Source organism: Oryctolagus cuniculus, chromosome 6 (assembly GCF_964237555.1).
Source record: "Oryctolagus cuniculus chromosome 6, mOryCun1.1, whole genome shotgun sequence".
NCBI classification, from domain to species: Eukaryota; Metazoa; Chordata; class Mammalia; order Lagomorpha; family Leporidae; genus Oryctolagus; species Oryctolagus cuniculus.
The window spans coordinates 21,566,268-21,584,821 of NC_091437.1; the positions used below are offsets into that span (position 1 = coordinate 21,566,268).

The window sequence follows — 18,554 nt, forward strand, 5'->3', positions numbered from 1 at the left end:
CTGCTATAATGATAAATAATGCTCTTTGCATTTGTCTTTGTGTACTTAGTCTGGTCTTTTGTCCTTGGTGAAATTGATATGCATTGACAAATTGGTTCCTGGAAAGTTTGAGCAATTTTCAAAAGCTTTTTCTTGGAGGTCAGTGTTGATGTAATTTCTCTAGAAACACAGTGAAGTACTTGCCCTGAGTTTTCCTTGTAGACCAGGAACCAGCCTTTTCCTGCTGAAGAAGCCCCTCCCGGCTCTTTCCCAGGAGCTTTCCATCTGCTGCTTGAATTCCTCTCTTCTTTTCCATAAAACTCCTCTGCTGAAAATTGCCTTCTCGGTTTGCTCATCTGCTTCGTGTTTCACTGTGGGGAGAGCAGGTCCCCGGGTTCAGGTCAGCTGTAACATCTTGGTGATGTTACATGAATTTTATGTGAATGCTTGTTAGAAGTCCAAGAACAGAAAGTGCTTCTCTCACTGTTTATGTCCAGAGTTCATGAAGAAGTGGGAAGAACTGGCCCTGGCCGCAGCACTGCTGTGGGGCCCCATGCTCAGCCCTCATTTTGCGTGCTGGTGGACAGTGTTCAGAAAGGCTTAGTGTCTGATGACAACCGAAACCAAGAAGGCAGCTTTGTAAAGGTAAGATGATGCCATTTAATCTGAGGCTATTGAAGAAGAAAACTAATAGTGTTTCCATTCTTTGATTTGCTTTCCCTTAGGTAATCTCCAATGCAAAAAACACAGTCCAAGGATTTAAAAGATTCCATGGCCGCGCTTTCTCTGATCCATTTGTGGAGGCAGAAAAATCTAACCTTGCTTATGATATCGTGCAGTTGCCCACTGGCTTAACGGGCATAAAGGTAAGGTTCTCTTGATAATATAACTTAGGATTAAAATGTATTTTTACTTGTTGAGTGTGCTCATAATTTTATTAGTACTTTTCTGATGTCAAGTTATAATGAAAAGCCTTCCAAATTCTTAGGAAATGCTTTCACTGGTACATACCATTTGACATTTTAAAAAGTGATTTAGATTTTTATTTGCTAGTCATTGTTGAGGCTGTTGGTATGAGTTGAGGGCTTTGGGAATGATGGCTTGAAGTTAATACTGCCATTGCTTTCCCAGGCACATTATTAGCAGGGAGCTGGATTGGAAGTGGAGCAGCTGGGACACAAACCGGTGCCCAGATGGGATGGCGGTACTGCAGGGGGCAGCCTAACTGTGTATTGGGAGTGTCTCACATTGGTGCAAGGAACCCTGTCACGAGAGACTGTTGCTTCCCACGGTCTGTGTTATCAAGAAGCTGGAGTCAGGAATCAAACTCCGGCACTCCCAGTATAGGCTGTGCGTGTCTTCACCGCCATCTTAGGCCAAACAGCTACCCCAGGTTTTGTTATTTTACATTGTGGTCCTACATCTTGAAATACTGTGTGTGGAAAGCACGTAAAGGCCGGCGCTGCGGCTCAGTAGGCTGATCCTCCGCCTGCGGCGCCGGCACACCAGGTTCTAGTCCCGGTCAGGGCGCTGGATTCTGTCCTGGTCGCTCCTCTTCCTGTCCAGCTCTCTGCTGTGGCCCGGGAGTGCAGTGGAGGATGGCCCAAGTCCTTGGGCCCTGCACCCGGCATGGGCGGCCAGGAGAAGCACCTGGCTCCTGGCTTCGGATTGGCGCAGTGTGCTGGCTGCAGCGGCCATTGGGAGGTGAACCAGCGGCAAAGAAAGACCTTTCTCTCTGTCCACTCTGCCTGTCCAAAAAAAAAAAAAAAAAAAAAAGTCAAAAAGCTGAAAGTGGCCTTCAAGTTATTGCTTCTAAAACTAGCTTTCTTCAGCTCCATGTTAAAATAATGTTGCATTGTTGATGTGCGGTGCTCTCGTTGTAGGCTTCCAGAACTAGGAAAAGAAGAAATACGGTAAATCTAGATCCTTTTCTTGTTTTCTCGCAGGTGACATATATGGAAGAAGAGCGACATTTTACCACTGAGCAAGTGACAGCCATGCTTTTGTCTAAACTAAAGGAGACAGCAGAAAGTGTTCTTAAGAAGCCTGTTGTTGACTGTGTTGTTTCGGTGCGTTTCATCTCACACGGTACTGATAGTGGGGAAAGAGAAGGGGACTTCCTGTTGCGTGCCAGTAGAATTACTTTTTGTCCTGTTAAATGGTTAAGAACTTAACACACAAGCCTTCATTTTCTTAAATATTGTTTCTGCCTCCTCACTTACTCAGGCCTCCTCCATTATTCTGCCACTTAAATCTTGTCTGTTCTTCAAGGCCCGCCTCAAAGCCTGCTTGCTCTTGGTTTCTTGGTGTGGCACAGGGTAGCCAAGCATTAGTTGAATGAGTTAAATGTATCCAAGTATAAATGGCTTTGTCTCTGTTTGCTGTGTCCAGTACTAAAGTCAGGGTAGCATTAGACTTTATCTTGGCTTTCACATATTCTTGCTTACAAGAGTATTTCAAGCAGTTTGTGGAAAAACTGGAATTAAAAAGTGTTTGTTTTGGTGCAGAAAGTTTTGAAGTTTCATGCATAGGTTTTTTTTTTTTTTTTTTTTTTTTTACAGTACTCACTTTACATGGACTCTTTGAAGACACCTACCAGCTTGCGGCCTGGCCGCTTGTAGCTGTGTGCTTGGGGTGTGGTGGAGTCTTAGGGTGGCTGTGTTGGCTTTGCCACCAAATGCCCTCTTTGTTACCTGATACTGAGGTCTGTGGCCTTTCTCCTCCTAATGTGGCTATGGAAAGATCTCAGATTCCATGACCTTGAGTCCTCAGTGGTTCAGTAGCAGGCACCATGTTTCTTTTTTTTTTTTTCTTCGTTTAAAGATTTGCTTATTTGAAAGAGTTACAAAGAAAGAATGAGAGGGAGGGAGGGAGGGAGGGAAGGAAGGAAGGAAGGAAGGAAGGAAGGAAGGAAGGAAGGAAGGAGAGAGAGAGAGAGAGAGAGAAAGATCTTCCATGCACTGATTGACTCCCTGGATAGCTGCAGCAGGCAGGGCTGGGCCCGGCCATGGCCAGGAGCTCTGTGTGGGTCTCCCATGCGGGAGGCGTCGTGTTTGTTAGATGCTTTCTACCTTTTCTCAGCTCTCCATCTGTCCCCTAGGCTCCTCCCTATTTCCTTATCTGATACCCTTCATTTTACTTCTGAATTACACTCGGTGTTGAAGTAAAGCTAACATGAGAATAGAAGAATGCCTGAATGGCTTTTCCAGTTTTGGCATCTAATTAAATGATGATGAGTTAGGTCATGTTTGGAGGGTCTTGAGACCACATTGAGCTTTGGAGATTGGCTAGGAACACTCCGAGGACTTATCATATAGGTGTACTTGCATTAGAATTTCTTACAGTGGGAGGATAAAAAACAGAAAATGGCCTCTGAGGAAACCAGGCACAAGCTTCAAAGACACGTTATAACAATACGAGATGTGTCCTCCATCCTGAGCCTGAAAGTCAGGTTTTTATTGGGAGGTCCGTCATGTACCCAGTGTGGTACCAAGATCTCAGACTCACGGAAGGACAACGTTGGGCATAGCAAGCCACACTTGAACATATGGGGAAATCTGCCTGTCAGTTTGGAGAACTGTCAAGAACTGTTTAGAGAACTTGCAGGTGACAGGCGAGGGCCGACATTGCAGGTTGGCCCTTGTGAAGGTAGCATTCTCTGCCTTGGTGTGTACTGTTCTGTGTGGTTGCTACTGCCTGTTACATGGTGTCTGATGTCCATGTGTGACGTGATGTGTGGCTGTGCACTCGCCCAAATGCTGCTAACTCAGTAGTCTAATTCTTCTCTACTGTTAGCAAATACTGCTTTCATTCAGAGATATTTGAAAGTGTACCTGGATTTTTATCAACTAAAAGGAGGATTTCATAAAAATAAACTTGGACAATTTTTTTGTAGGTTCCTTGTTTCTATACTGATGCAGAACGTCGATCAGTGATGGATGCAACACAGATTGCTGGTCTCAATTGTCTGCGATTAATGAATGAAACCACAGCAGGTGAGGGGGACTGTTGATTACTTTTCTGACTTGTTTAATCCTTTTTTTTTTTTTTTTTTAAGATTTTATTTATTTGTTTGAGAGATAGAGATAGGGAGTTAGAGAGAGAGGGGTCTTCCATTTGCTGGTTCACTCAACAAATGAAGTGAGCCATTTGGGAGCCAGGAGTTTCTTCCAGGTCTCCCATGCAGGTTTAGGGGCCCAAGCACTTAGACCATCTTCTGCTGCTTTCCCAGGCCATAAGCAGAGAACTGGATCTCAAGAGCAGCAGCCTGGACACAAATTGGTGCCCATATGGGACGCCACTGTCATGGGCAGGAGCTTAGCCTGCTACGCCACAGCACAGGCCTGACTTGTTTAATCTTGAGGTTGCAAAATCTCTAGGGCTTCTTCCTTTTTATTTTACTTGGAATCCTACCATCCTTGCTTACCACTTGCGTGTCGTGGTTTTTTGGATATTATGTCATATATGAGGAATTAATCTGACTGAACTTCTTCTAGACCGTCATGGCACAGACGTTGCTCATTAATCACATGCTTGTTTGGAAAGGAATGCGCCGCATGTGGGACGGTGCTTTGGTTTACAAGTGGGCCTTCTGACTGACTGGCGGAGGAATGGGGTGTAAAGCAGCATCCTAGGGCAGGTTGTGCGCGAATGTTGATGTGCAAGGGGAGAAAAAACCCAGGAAGAAGTGCTTGGAAAATGGGGAAATTGGTTCCTCATAAAAGCCGAAGTAAATCTCAGCTTTTAACTCTTCGAAGTTAGTCAGTCTTGAATAAATTGTACAAGGCTTATAAAGACTTGGATTCTGTCTAAAACAGAACCCATGATGTAGTATTGTTCACTATATATAGAATATTTTATACTTCCTGAATTTTGTTTATTACTTAGGTGATACTATTACATTGAATTTTTTTTCCTCTTGTGTAGTTGCTCTGGCATATGGAATCTATAAACAAGATCTTCCTGCCTTAGAAGAGAAACCAAGAAATGTAGTTTTTGTAGATATGGGACATTCTGCTTATCAAGTTTCTGTGTGTGCATTTAATAGAGCAAAACTGAAAGTAAGTATGGTTTGTTTTGTTTTTTCCCCAAAGACTCTTAACTGTATTAAAAGTATAGTGACAGGTGTTTGAGAGAAAGCTTAATTTGGTTGAAGAATTTTGTAGCCATTTAACCCGGGGAGTTGATATTGTAGGGGTGGGGATTGAGCTTGTTGGCCTAGAATAATTCATTAAATGTTGGTAGGCTGTGAAGCAAAGTGCACAGACCTTAAAAGAAAATGCTGAGATTCCTGAGTCTTAGTTTTAATCTGATGGGGAAAATAATGCTTAACTTGGAGGCTTATTAGTGAGGAGTGTTTAAACATGTAGTCTCTTAAGTGTTTTCACACGGGGCGGTGGGGTGGGGTTAGAGGGAGAATTTGAAATTTAAATTTGAGTGTCCTGGAAGAAGGCTAGAGGGGCTGGAACTTGGATGCAAGAGAAACGAGACTGCGTTCTAAAATCTCGAAGTTCTGGGGTGTAGGCAGTGTAGAAGGCAAGCAGGGGCCAGAGGGTGATCACAGTTGAGTTTGCTGGCTGGTGCTCGGTCCTCCAGTTCTCCCTCCCACTCTGGATGATTTTAACTCATGTTTGGTTTAATTACTTGAGTTGTATATCCAGGTTCTTGGTGCCAAGGTCTAAATTGGGTTGCCCTGCCCCAAGATTGGGAATTTATCACCAAATACATGCGGATCGTTTTGGAGGGCATTTTGAGATTAGATTTGTTCTGATTCTATTTCTTTGAAAATGTACTTGGTTCTAGTTTTTATCCTACTTTGTGTAATTTCTAGGGTTTATTTTTTTTAAAGATTTATTGTTTGTTTATTTGAAAGGCAGAGTTAGACAGAAGGAAAGATCTTCAGTGTGCTGTTTTACTCCCCAAATGGACTCAATGCCAGAGCTGTGCCAGCCTAATCCAGCACCATGGAGCTGCTTCTGGGTTTCCCATGTGGACGACAGGGGTGCCATCCTCCAGTGATTTCCTAAACATTAGCTAGGGGCTGGATTAGAAGTGGAGCAGCTGGGGCGCAAACCAGTGCCCATATGGGATGCCAGCATTGCAGCAGGCGGCTTAACCTGCTTCACCAGAATGTTGGCCCCTTATTTTTTCTTTTTAAAAGAAAGCAAAACTTTTAGATGATTAGGAAATAGGTTTGTGATTTTTACAGCTATAATCATGGGCCGGTTGTAAATTTTCAGAGTTTATACTTTAATTATGAATAGAATTCTTTCTTTCCTTTTTCTTTTCTTTTCTTTTCTTTTCTTTTCTTTTCTTTTCTTTTCTTTTCTTTTCTTTTCTTTTCTTTTCTTTCTTTCTTTCTTTCTTTTTTTTTTTTTTTTAAGATTTATTCATTTTCTTTAGATGCATAGTTAGAAGGAGAGACAGAAGTGTTACATCCCCTGGTTCATTCCCCAAATAGCTGCAGCTGCCAGTGCTGGGCCGATCTGAACCCAGGAGCATCTTCTGGTCTCCCATGTGGGTTCAAGGGCCCAAGCACTTGGGCCATCTTCCACTGCTTTCCCAGGCCATTAGCAGGGTGCTGGATTGGAAGTAGAGCAGTCAGGATACGAACCAGCTCCCATATGGGAGAATTTAGTCTGCTTTGTGTTAGAGTGCTGTTACACCCTTTCCTGTGCCCTTTCAGAGCTGACAGAGTGCTCTGAGAGGCTAACACAGAAGGGGAAAGTAAGTCTCCATAAAACCCAGAGAAGAGATGGTCGTTTCTTCTTTGGATCCTGTCTGGAGTCACAAATGCAAAAAAGAAAAGAATGAGTGTTATTGTACACCTGCTTTGAAAACACTCGTGTGAATAAAGCATTTATAATCTTGACACTCTTTAAACATTTTGTATTTTTGTATATATTTTCTTTTTTCTAGTTTTTTTTTTTTTTTTTAAGATTTATTTATTTTATTTGAAAGATTTACACAGAGGAAGAAGGAGAGGCAGAGAGAGAGGGGTCTTTCATCTGCTGGTTCACTCCCCAATTAGCCACAGTGGCTGGAGCTGTTCCAGTCCAAAGCCAGGAGCCAGGAGCTTCTTCCAGGTCTCCTGTGTGGCCGCAGGAGCTGTCTTGTACTGCTTTCCCAGGCCATAGCAAAGAGCTGGATCAGAAGTGGAGTAGCCGGGACTCGAACCAGCGCCCATATGGGATGCTGGTATTGCAGGTGGCGGCTTTACCTGCTACGCCACAGTGCCGGCCCCCATGTTTTCTAATTTTTAATAAAACAAATTGGAATCACACTTGGTTCTGTGTCCTATTTTTTCCCCCCTTCTTTTTCCAGCTAACATGTCAAGAAAATTTCCCCATGACACTTTGCATTCTTCAAAGAAATTGTAATTACTGGCTTTATTCCTTCTTTAGGGTATCGTCACTTGTTTAGCCAGTATTCTGTTTAATCCAATTAGATCTTGTTCCATTCTGCTAGATATTTGGAAAATAGGTAATCTAAATTAATTAGATTTGCATGTTAAGGGATTTACCATCTTTCAGGTAGTATACTGCATTGAGCTAGACTTTGGGCATTTAAAGATTTTGTATGGTAACAAGATGAGAAGTATACCCAAGATATGTTGGTCTTTGGCATGCAGTTGCTTTTGGAAGTGACATTGGTGTGGATTTTGGAATGAAGATTTGATTTTGAATTCCACATATACCATTAGTAACTTTGTGACATGTTGGCTGTCTCATTTGTGTAGGTTGTGGTATTATCTCTGAGTTGAGGGTTACAGTGTCTTCTTCACAGTATAATTGTAACAAGAATTAAAATGAGATTTCCTGTTTCAGGTGTGGTTTTTTTTTTTTTTTTTTTTTTTTTTTTACAGGCAGAGTTAGAGAGAAAGATCTTCCTTCTGTTGGGTCACCCCCCAAATGGCTGCTATGGCCGGCATGCTGTGCCTATCCGAAGCCAGGAACCAGGTGCTTCCTCCTGGTCTCCCATGCGGGTGCAGGGCCCAAGGACTTGGGCCATCCTCCACTGCACTCCCGGGCCACAGCAGAAAGCTGGCCTGGAAGAGGGGCAACTGGGCCAGAATCCGGTGCCCCGACCGGGACTAGAACCCGGTGTGCCGGCGCTGCAGGTGGAGGATTAGCCTAGTGAGCCACGGCGCCGGACATTTTTTTTTTTTTTTTTAAGATTATTTATTTACTTCAGAGGCAGAGTTAGAGAGAAACAGAGACAGAGAGAGATCTCCCATCTACTGGTTCACTCCCCAGTGGCCACAATGGCAGAGCTGGGGTGATCAGGAGCCAGGAGCTCCTTCCGGGTCTGCTATATGGTTTCAGGGGCACAAGCCCTGGGGCCATCGTCCACTGCTTTCTCAGGCCATAAACAGAGAGCTGGCTTGGAAAAGGAGCAGGCAGGACATGAACTGGCACCCATATGGGATGCCAGCACTGTAGACAGAGGCTTGATCTACCATGTCACAACTCCAGCCCTACCTATTTCAATCTTGAAGTACTCCTTCCTCACTTTCTAAACAACTTGCCAGTTAGATACGAATCATCGTAAGTTTTAAAATTGAGTAATTGAGTAATTAATTGTTGGATTAATTATGCTTTTTTCTAAAGGTCCTGGCCACTGCATTTGACACAACACTGGGAGGCAGAAAATTTGATGAGGTGTTGGTAAATCACTTCTGTGAAGAATTTGGAAAGAAATACAAGCTAGACATAAAGTCCAAAATCCGTGCATTGTTACGACTCTCCCAGGAGTGTGAGAAACTCAAGAAATTGATGAGTGCAAATGCTTCAGACCTCCCTTTGAACATTGAATGTTTTATGAATGATGTTGATGTATCTGGAATAATGAATAGGTAACCATATCAGTATTTTGCTGTTAAGCTGAATTGTGTTTTTTTCTCCACATTACCTTAATTAGTTTTTTGTTGAAATCATTGTTATGTGATAATTTCAGTTCTAAGGGTAAATATGTTAGAGACTGTCCAGGATCCTACTTTTTTTTTTTTTTTTTTTTAAAAGCTTGAGTTTGGTTATTCTAGAATGTAGACTAGTTTTTGTTCTGATTAATTGAATATTCCAGCAGATTGCTAGTTCTTCATACATATGCATGTATTATATATGTTGTCAGTTTTTATAAAATAAGAGTGAAGTGCTTTATGTGTGTGTGTGTGTATACACACATATATATGTTTATTTTGATAATCAGAGTTAGAAGGCTCTTCCATCTGCTGGTTTACTCCTCACATGACTGCACTGGTCAGGGCTAGGCCAGGCTAAAGCCAGGAGCCAAGAGTTTCATCCAGGTCTCCCACACTGGTTGCAGAGGCCCATGCTTGGGCCATCTTCTGCTTCTCACAGGTGCATTTGTGAACTAATGAGTATTTGGAGTGTCTGTTTTCAGTTCTGTCAGGGCACTTATGTAGTAGGGTAGTTGCTGGCCAGTGACGACAGGTTAACTTGTGGAGCAACGTCTGTTTTTCTCAGTGATTGCACCATCTTAGCACCCCACCAGCAGAGTGACAGTTATTGTTCAGTTTTTTGTTTGTGATCCCAGTGGGTTACCATTGGCTTTATGGTTTTCTGTCTTCACCATTCTGATCGTTGGATTCCTAAGGAACAGTGCTGGTGGCCTGTGTTCCTTCACTTCCTGTGTGTTGCTAACAGCTTGTTTGCTATGTGTGTACTTGAAAGTGACTTTTAAGTTGCTGGATAGAAATGCGTGGTTCATGTTTTTTGAGCACCTTCAGTGAGCCAGGCTGTTGTGCCCTCTGTAATGCTGCTAGCAGGTGTGTCAGTGCAGATCCGGTTGTGCATTGTTTGTTCCTTTGACTTCCTGTTCAGGTGTCTTTGGCATACTTTTTATTTTTTTGTGAAAATTCAATAATATTACAGTAGTTTGATACTTGTTATTTTGATTCGATTTTTCTCAGTTTATATAGTGTGCCTATTATAGTTTAATGATTTTTAAAATCTAAATAACTTCTTGAATTAATGAAGTTTTCTTGAACTTAGTTGGTTTAGTATTTGTTTCTGTGCTTTGGTTTTCTTTGGTAATTCTTTTACTTTGTTACTGGATTTTTCTTAAAGTTGTCTGCTGCATTTGTCATTTTTTTCTTACCTCTCCTGACATTATCATGGTAACAAACTATTGCATACTTTGTGTTTAATTTTCATTTCTGATGTTTGTTCTTTTATTTCTAATTCTCCGTTTTTTCTAGTTCTGAATTTTTGTTCATTTCCTTTGTCATTTTTTATTCCCAAAGCAAACCATGTTAAGGTGTACATACATTTCTGTGATTTTTAATATATTTTCAAGGTAAAAAACCACTATGTAATTCTAATAATGTGTTCTTATCACCCAAAATATAGCCCGGTACCTGCTAGCAGGCACTCTCCATTTCCCTCAGAACCTAGACTGCTGTCAGTGCACTTACTGTCTTATGGGTTGGCCTGTCCTTTTACTTATTCTTAAGTGCAATACATACTCCATGAATCTTTTTTCTTTTTAAAGATTTATAAGTCAGAATTAGAGAGACAGATCTTCATCTGCTGGTTCTCTCCCCAGATGGCAGCGGCCAGAGCTGGGACGGGCCAAAGCAAGGAACCAGAGGTTTCTTCCAGGTCTCCCTCGTGGGTGCAGCAGTCCAAGCACTTGGGGATCTTGCACTGCTTTCCCAGCAGGAGCTGGATCATAAATGGAGCGGGAGGGACTCCGGCTGGTGCCAGTCTGGAATGCCAGCGTCGCAGACAGCGGCTCACCCACCAGGCCATAGTGCTGGTCCCCTCAATGAATCTTTAGATGGAAATTGTGATTTAAGAATTTTTCTTACACTTCACTGTTCCAGAACACCTTCTTTTGTTTCTGTGAAGTATGCTCTTGCAGCCTTCTAAGACGTGTTGGGAGAGTTGTAGTTGTGTTCTTACACAGACCCAAGAATTGGAGCCAACTACCCACCTAGGCTGTCAGGTGCCCTGCTTGTGGTCTGTTGTTGACTGGAACATCTTTAGGCAGCACAGGGCCCTGTTCACAGTGAGGTTGCATTGCTCTCTGAGGTCTGTTTTTGCCGCCTCATAGCCTCCTTTCTTTATTGTTGCTGTCTAGCTCAGTTTGGAATTTCTTACCAGTAGTTTTTTCAACATAATCCTTTTTCCCTTGAGGGAAACTTGGATTGTGCCCTGTTTGGAATTATTTGAAAGGCGGAGTTAGAGAGAGGGAGAGGCAGAGGCAGATCTTCCATTCGCTGGGCCACTCCACAACGGCCAGGGCTAGGCCAGGCCAAAGCCAGGAGCTTTAGCTGGGTCTCCCGTGGAGGTGCAGGGGCCCAGGCACTTGGGCCATCTTCAGCTGCTTTCCCAGGGCATTATATGCAGGGACCTGGGTTGGAAGCACCAACTGGGATGCCAGCGCTGCAGACGACAGCTTTACTCATTGTGCTGCCGTGCCGTGCCATGAAGGCCTTTTGGACTCTGGTTCTGGACTGTGCAAACTCCTCTCATTGTAGTTCCTGTGTTCAGCTTGACTTAAATTTCAGTTATTCTGAAGTTTTCAGGTCTTTTTGATGTCTGATTGTTTCTTTCTATTTCCTTTGGCACAGCTCATTTGAAGCAGGAATTAAAGCTATTGGTGGCTTGTCTACTCATTTGTTTTAGGGTTTATGGGGATACTTTGTTACCTAGTTTTTGTTTTGTTTTGTTTTGTTTTGTTTTGTTGATGTGCTTTGGTTTTGCTTTCTTAGTTGCTCTGTGTGTGTATTCGATGGGCTTTAAAGAGATTGAAAAACTTGACCAGGCTGGGCGCTGTGGCACAGTGGGGTAAGCCACTGATTGCAATGCTGGCATTGCAGTGCTGATTTGAGTCCCAGCTGTTTGGTTTCTGATCTCAGCTCCCTGCTAATGGGCTTGGGAAGGGAGCAGATGATGGCCCAGATACTTGGATCTCTGCTCCCTATGTGGGAGACCTGGATGAAGTTCCTGGCTCCGGGTTCAGACAGTAGATTTCAGAAAAAAAGAAGAAATGACTAGCATAGTGGTGTAGGTAGGTGAGCTGCTTCCTGCGATGCCAGCTTCCGGTTTGGGCACTGGTCCGAGTCTGAGTCCCAGCTGCTCTACTTCTGTCCCAGTTCCCTGCTAATGCACGTGGGAAAGCAGTGGAGGATGGCCCATGTGCTTAGGTCCCTGCCACCCATGTGGATGACCCAGATAAAGCTCCATGTTCCTGGCTTTAGGCAGGGCCAGATCTGCATTGGCTGCTTGTGGCCTTTTGGGAGGTGAACCAATAGATGGTAGATCTTTGTCTCTTCAGGTCTCTCAGTTACTCTGCCTTTTAAATAACTAAATAAAACAATCTTTTTTTTTTCCTTGTACTGACTTGTAACTAGAATATATAAAGAACTATTACAACTTAGTAATAAGCCAACCTAATTAAAAAATGGGCAAAGATCTGAGTTGACATTTCTCTAAAGTAGATGTGAAAATTGCTAGTATATACAAGGAGATGTTCAAATGCTATTAGCCATTAAAGATGTACAAATGAAAACCAATGTGAGGGGCCAGTGCTGTGGCTTAGTGAGTAAAGTTATAGGTGCCAGTTCGAGTCCTGGCTGCTTCACTTCTGATTCAGCTCTCTGCTATGGCCTGGGAAAGCAATAGAAGATGGCCCAAGTCCTTGGGCCCCTGCACCCGCATGGGAAAATCTAGAGGAAGCTCGTGGCTCCTGGCTTCGGATCAGCTCTGGCCATTGTGGCCATTTAGGGAGTGAACCTGCAGGTGGAAGACCTCGCTCTCTGTCTGCCTCTCTGTAACTTCCTTTCGAATAAAAAAAACACAAACAATATGAGATACTACTTTACACCTACTAGGGTTGTGCTTGTTGGAGAGAGAGAATACACATTAGAGGGAATATGGACTAGGGCAGCCATCTAGGGGAAGTCTGGCGGTTTCTTTGCTTGTTTGTATCACATCTCTGCTTCTCTATCTGTCCTACATACCCATCAGTTATATGTTTTTTGACGTAATTCAAAGTAAATTGCAGATGTCTATGTACTTACCTCTTTCAAAATACTGTTTTACGTATTAATCAGAATTCAGTTTTTTTTTTTTTTTTTTAAGGTTTGTTTATTTGAATAATAGAGTTATGGGGAAAGAGAGCACACTGGTTCACTCCCCAAATGGCTGCAGTGGCCAAGGCTGGGCCACAGGGAAGCCGGAAGCCAGGAGAGCTTCCTGGTCTCCCAAGTGGGTGCAGGGGCCCAAGCACTTGCTATGTTTTCCGCTGCTTTTCCGAGCACATTAGCAGTGAGCTGGATTGGAATTGGAGCAGCCTGGGCTTGAAGTGGTTCTCATATGGGATGCTGTTGTGGCAGATGACGGCTTTACCATAGTGCTGACCCCAAGAATTCAATGTCTTATGGTTACTTTTGTGTTATTTTTACATAATGGTTATTTGAAAAAAAAATTTTGTTTTGACAGAGTGGACAGTGAGAAAGAGAGACAGAGAGAAAGGTCTTCCTTTGCCGTTGGTTCACCCTCCAATGGCCGCTGCGGCCGGCGCACTGCGGCCGGTGCGCTGTGGCCGGCGCGCTGCGCTGATCCGAAGGTGGGAGCCAGGTACTTCTCCTGGTCTCCCATGCGGGTGCAGGGCCCAAGTACTTGGGTCATCCTCCACTGCACTCCCTGGCCACAGCAGAGAGCTGGCCTGGAAGAGGGGCAACCAGGACAGAATCCGGCACCCCGACCGGGACTAGAACCTGGTGTGCCGGCGCCGCAAGGTGGAGGATTAGCCTAGTGAGCCGTGGCGCCGGCTAGTTGAATTTTTTTAAAGATTTATTTATTTATTTGAAAGTCAGAGTTATACAGAGAGAGAAGGGGAAAGAGAGAGAGAGAGAGAGAGAGAGAGAGAGAGGTCGGTCTTCCATCTGCTGGTTCACTCCCCAGCTGGCCACAACGGCAGGAGTTGGGATGATCCAAAGCAAGGAGCCAGTAGTTTCCTCTAGATCTTCCCATGAGGTTACAGGGGCCCAAGGACTTGGGCCATCCTCCACTGCTTTCCCAGGCCATAGCAGGGAGCTGGATCGGAAGTGGAACAGACAGGACTAGAACCAACACCCATATGGAATAGCAGCACTGCAGGCAGTGGCTTTACCTGCTGTGCCACAGCACAGGCTCTGGTTACACAGCGATAGGAGAGGCAGAGAGAGAGAGAGGAGTCTTTCATCCACTGGTTCACTCCCCAGATGGCTGCAACGGCCGGAGCTGCGCCTATCTGATGCCAGGAGCTTCTTCTGGGTCTCCCACATGGGTGCAGGGACCCAAAGACTTGGACCATCTTCTGCTGCTACCCCAGGCCATAGCAGAGAGCAGGATCAGAAGTGGAGCAGCCAGGTCTTGAACCTGCACCCATATGGGATGTCGTGCTTCAGGCCAGGACGTTAACCTGCTCCGCCACAGTGTTGGCCCCTCAGTTAGTTGAATTTTAAAGTGTTTCATTTGTGGAGTTTAGGTAAACATATCTTTGTTTTTTAAAGACTTATTTTCGTGAAAGAGTAACAGAGGGAGGAGATGGAGAGACCTTTGACTGGCTGCTTCACTCCTCTGAATGCTTGCCCAAACCAGAGCTAGACCACGCTGGATCAAGGAGCGAGGCACTCCATCCAGGTCTCCAGATGGCAGGGCCCAAACACTTGGACCATCAGTGCTTGTCTTGCAGATTTATTAGCAGGAAACTAGGTTGGAAGCTCAGAGTAGCCTGGGTTCAGACCAGGCATTCTGGCATGGAGTGCCTGGAGTCCCAAGTGGTGGCTTAACCTGCTGCCTCACAACAGCCAGCCTCCTTAGTTTGAAACATCATTATCTGGGAGAGTTTCCCGCAGCCTTCCTTTCCAGGGTTAACCACTGATATAATTTTGTACTTTCTGGCCGTAGATTAAATTTGCCGATTCTACAACTACTTAGAAATAGAATCAGAACCTTTTATGAGAGATTTCTTTTACTCAGCCCAAACTTTTGTTAAGTAGTTGTGTGCATCCTCCTGCATTCCTTCTTTGTTTTGCTGACTCGGTACCATTGCAAGCTCACCCTTGAAGAATACTCGCTTGCTTTAGTGATTTGCTGTTGAGCATAAGTTGCCATTGTAATCTTCAAACATGAAAGAGTTCAAGTTGTTACACATTCTCATCAGTATTCATATCAGTAATCTGTAATTTTTGTCATTCTAGTGTGTATATTTTATACTTGTACTATTTTTTAGGTTTCATTTGTAAAAATCACTTAGTTTTTTCTTTTTTATTTGAAATATTACTTATTTGAAAGGCATAGAGAAGTACCTCATCTGCTGGTTTACTCCTTACTCCCAAAGTACCCAGCAGCTGGGCTCAGCTCATTCAGATCCAGGATGCCAGAACGCAGCCTAGGTCTCCTTGAATTCTAAGGACCCGAGTATGTGGATCATCACTCGCTGCCTTTCATGATGTGCATTAGCAGGAGCCTGTAATCAGGAGCAGAAGTAGAACTCAAACCTGGGCGCTTAGATACAGAATGTGAGTGTCCCAAGCTTGTTATCTCCTGCTCTGAACACTCGCACCAGTTCCTTTTCCTTTTCTATTTTTTAAAAAAGATTTATTTATTTTAAAGTCAGAGTTTCACAGGGAAGGAGAGGCAGAGACAGAGGTCTTCCATCTGCTTTTTATTCCCCAATTGGCCGCAATGGCTGGAGCTGGGCCGATCCGAAGCCAGGAGCTTCTTCCAGGTCTCCCACATGGGTGCAGGGCCCCAAGGACTTGGGGCATCTTGTGCTGCTTTCTCAGGCCATAGTAAAGAGCTGGATTGGCAATGGAACAGCCCGGACTGTAACCGTCACCTGTATGGGTTGCCGGCACAGCAGGCAGCGGCTTTATCTACTACGCCACGGTGCTGGGCACCCCCTTCCCCTAGTTCTTTTGACGAATATAATCCAGTGATTTTTAGTATAGTCACAAAACTGTGTAACCATTACAACATTTTCCTTACCCCATATTAAAGTACTCAATGAACTATCAAGTTTTTCAAAGGTAAGAGATAGGGAGCAAGTTTTGTGGCATAGCAAGTTAAGCTGCTGCCTGCAATGCCGCCATCCTGTATTCAAGTTGGGACCTGGTTCAAGTTGGGACCGTTTGGGTAGTGAACCAGTGCATGGAAGTTCTTTGCCGCCTACTTCCTGACCCCCAACTTGGCCTTTCAAATAAATTTTAAAAATCTTTTTTTTTTTTTTAAAAGGTAAAGTAGACCTCTAAATCAATGTTGCTTAGTGAAAGAAGACTGTGAAATGTGCACATACCGTGTGATTGTAGCTATAATATTCTGGACAGGCAAAACTTTGGAAATGGAAAAAGGACCAGAGGTTGCCAAGGGTTTATAGAGAGGTAGGGATGAATGGCTGGAACAAGGGAGTTTTAGGGCAGTGAAACTACCCTGTTGGATACTGATATGGTGGATCCTTATGAATTTGTCAAAACCCTTAGAAACTTTACCCATATTGGTTCATTAATTTGTAACATGTACCACACTAAACATTTATTTGTTTGAACATTTACGTGTGTGTTGAGTTTGGTGCTGTAGCATCACAGGTGAAGTTCCTGGCTGCTCCACTTCCTTTCTAGCTCCCTGCTGATGGCCTGGGAAGGCAGTGGGTGATGGCCCCGGTTCCTGGGCCCTTGCACCCATGTGGGAGACCAGGAAGAATCTCCTGGCTCGTGGTTCCGGATCGGCCTACCTCCAGGCATTGCGGCCATTTGGGGAGTGAAGCAGAGGAGGAAAGATCTCTCTCTCTCTCTCTCTCTCTGCTTCTGCCTCTTTCTAACTCTGCCTTTTGAATAAAATAAATATTAAAAATTATGTGTTTATATGAAAACCAGAGTGACAGAGAAGGCAGAACAAAGAGGAGAGAGACATAGAGACATTTCATTTGCTAGTTCACTCCCCAAATAGCCACAACAGCCAGGTTAGGGCCAGGCCAAAGCCAGGAGCCAGGACTCCACCCTGGCTTTCCACATGTGTGGTGGGAGCCCAGTCAGGCACTTGGGCCATCTTCCATGGTCTTCCCAGGAGCGTTATCAGGGAGCCCAATTTGGAAACAGAGCAACTGGGGCTCGAACAGGCCTGCAGTATGGAATGCCAATGCTGCTAGTGGCTTAGCCCACCTGTGCTCAGGACTTTACTAGGGAGAACTGGGCTGGGTGTAAGGGGCAGCACACATGGGAATTTTCTTTATGTTTATATCCCAGTGAGGCTAACATTGACCTATTAAAAAAGAAAAAAGAAACCATGTACCCATTAGCTCTTCTTTCTCCCCGTGTTTGCCTTCCTACTCCTAGCCCTAGGCAGCTGCTGGTCTTTCTGTCTCTAGGTTTACCTGTTGTGAACATTTCGTGTATTCTTTCTTGACTGGCTTCTTTGACCCTTGCATGATCTTTTCTGGGTTCTTCTGTGTTGTAACATGTGTCACTTTCTTGATTGTAGCCTTCATTTTTACTGCTTTTGGGTTGTTTGCACTTGGTGACTGTTAGAACAAAGCTGCTGCTTGTGAACATTCATGGACACATTTTTCTGTGAACATTGTGAGCTGTTTATTTCTTTGGATATATACCTACTCTGGAATTGGAGCACACGGGTAACTCTGGAACATTTTGAGAGATTGCTAAACTCTTCTCCAAAGTGGATCTGTCGGTCTCGTTGTACATTACCCAGTGATGTTCTCTGTATCCTTTCAACACTTCTTAATATTTGTTTTTTAATTGTAGCCATCAATTCCACATAAAAGTGGGGTGTGATTTAACCTGTTTCTTTCTTTCTTTTTTTTAATAGAAGCAAATTTCTAGAGATGTGTGATGATCTCTTAGCTAGAGTGGAACCACCACTTCGTAGTGTTTTGGAACAAGCCAGTAAGTATTTTTGCAATTGAATTGTGTGCGTATCAGTTCTTTGGAAAATGTGACGATCTTTTTTCCCCCAAGCAGTTAGGGCAGTTCTGTGGGATCTACTCAAGTGCTGAGTTAGGCTGCTTCTGTCTCTCCCTTCCTTTGGAGGACCCCTCCCCCACCCCACCCCATTTAGTTTGTTACTAAATGTCAGGGAGATTGAGTCAGTTTCTCTCAGAAACCCAGTTTTCACTCAGAGATGGATGCAAGCTGCTTAATGATTCCATGGTGGTAAAAGTTGTCTTTGCTGCGCTGACAGAGTAGTCTTAAGCCTTTCTGTCAGTGCATCCATCCTTAGCTGCATGAAAAGTACAGCATGTACTGACGTAATAGAACACGTGAATTTTGTCTTAGGCTGAAGTGTGGTAGTTTGATTTAGTAATATATTATTACTAATTTTCCTAAAGCCTTTGTTAACAAAACATTTCCTTAGAGCTCACTGTTTTGTTGGTTGCTAAGTCTTTTAGAGTGTTGAGCTGTTCTGCCAGTTTGGCACAGGCTTAGCTCTTAAATCAGAATGGTGATGGGAGGTGGGCATGTTCTTTCCACACTGGGACAGCCCAGATCTTTAAATAGCCTACTCAGGAAGTTGTCAGTGTGTGCTAGATAACTGTGATCAGGAAAC

The 18,554-nt window shown here is 43.9% G+C and overlaps 1 protein-coding gene and 1 non-coding gene across 9 annotated transcripts in view; both read left to right on the forward strand.

The window, feature by feature from the left end:
* The window catches only part of HSPA4 (heat shock protein family A (Hsp70) member 4), a 46,589-nt gene that overhangs the window by 14,011 nt on the left and 14,024 nt on the right, over positions 1-18,554 (forward strand). For 7 of the 8 annotated variants that reach the window (XR_011389726.1, XM_051844196.2, XM_051844198.2 and 4 more), the window contains 6 exons: positions 705-845; positions 1,926-2,048; positions 3,875-3,974; positions 4,906-5,039; positions 8,589-8,833; positions 17,817-17,893. Coding sequence is in view for 7 of the 8 variants with exons in the window: in XM_051844196.2 (XP_051700156.1) it covers positions 705-845; positions 1,926-2,048; positions 3,875-3,974; positions 4,906-5,039; positions 8,589-8,833; positions 17,817-17,893 (820 nt within the window). In the remaining variant the exon portion in view is untranslated. Of the gene's footprint in view, positions 1-476; positions 625-704; positions 846-1,925; positions 2,049-3,874; positions 3,975-4,905; positions 5,040-8,588; positions 8,834-17,816; positions 17,894-18,554 lie in introns of all 8 variants that reach the window. The other variant, XM_070076094.1, reaches the window with a different exon arrangement.
* On the forward strand, positions 6,653-6,773 carry LOC127490874 (small nucleolar RNA SNORA26). Its single transcript, XR_007919264.1, has one exon. It is a non-coding gene; the product is annotated as a small nucleolar RNA SNORA26 (small nucleolar RNA).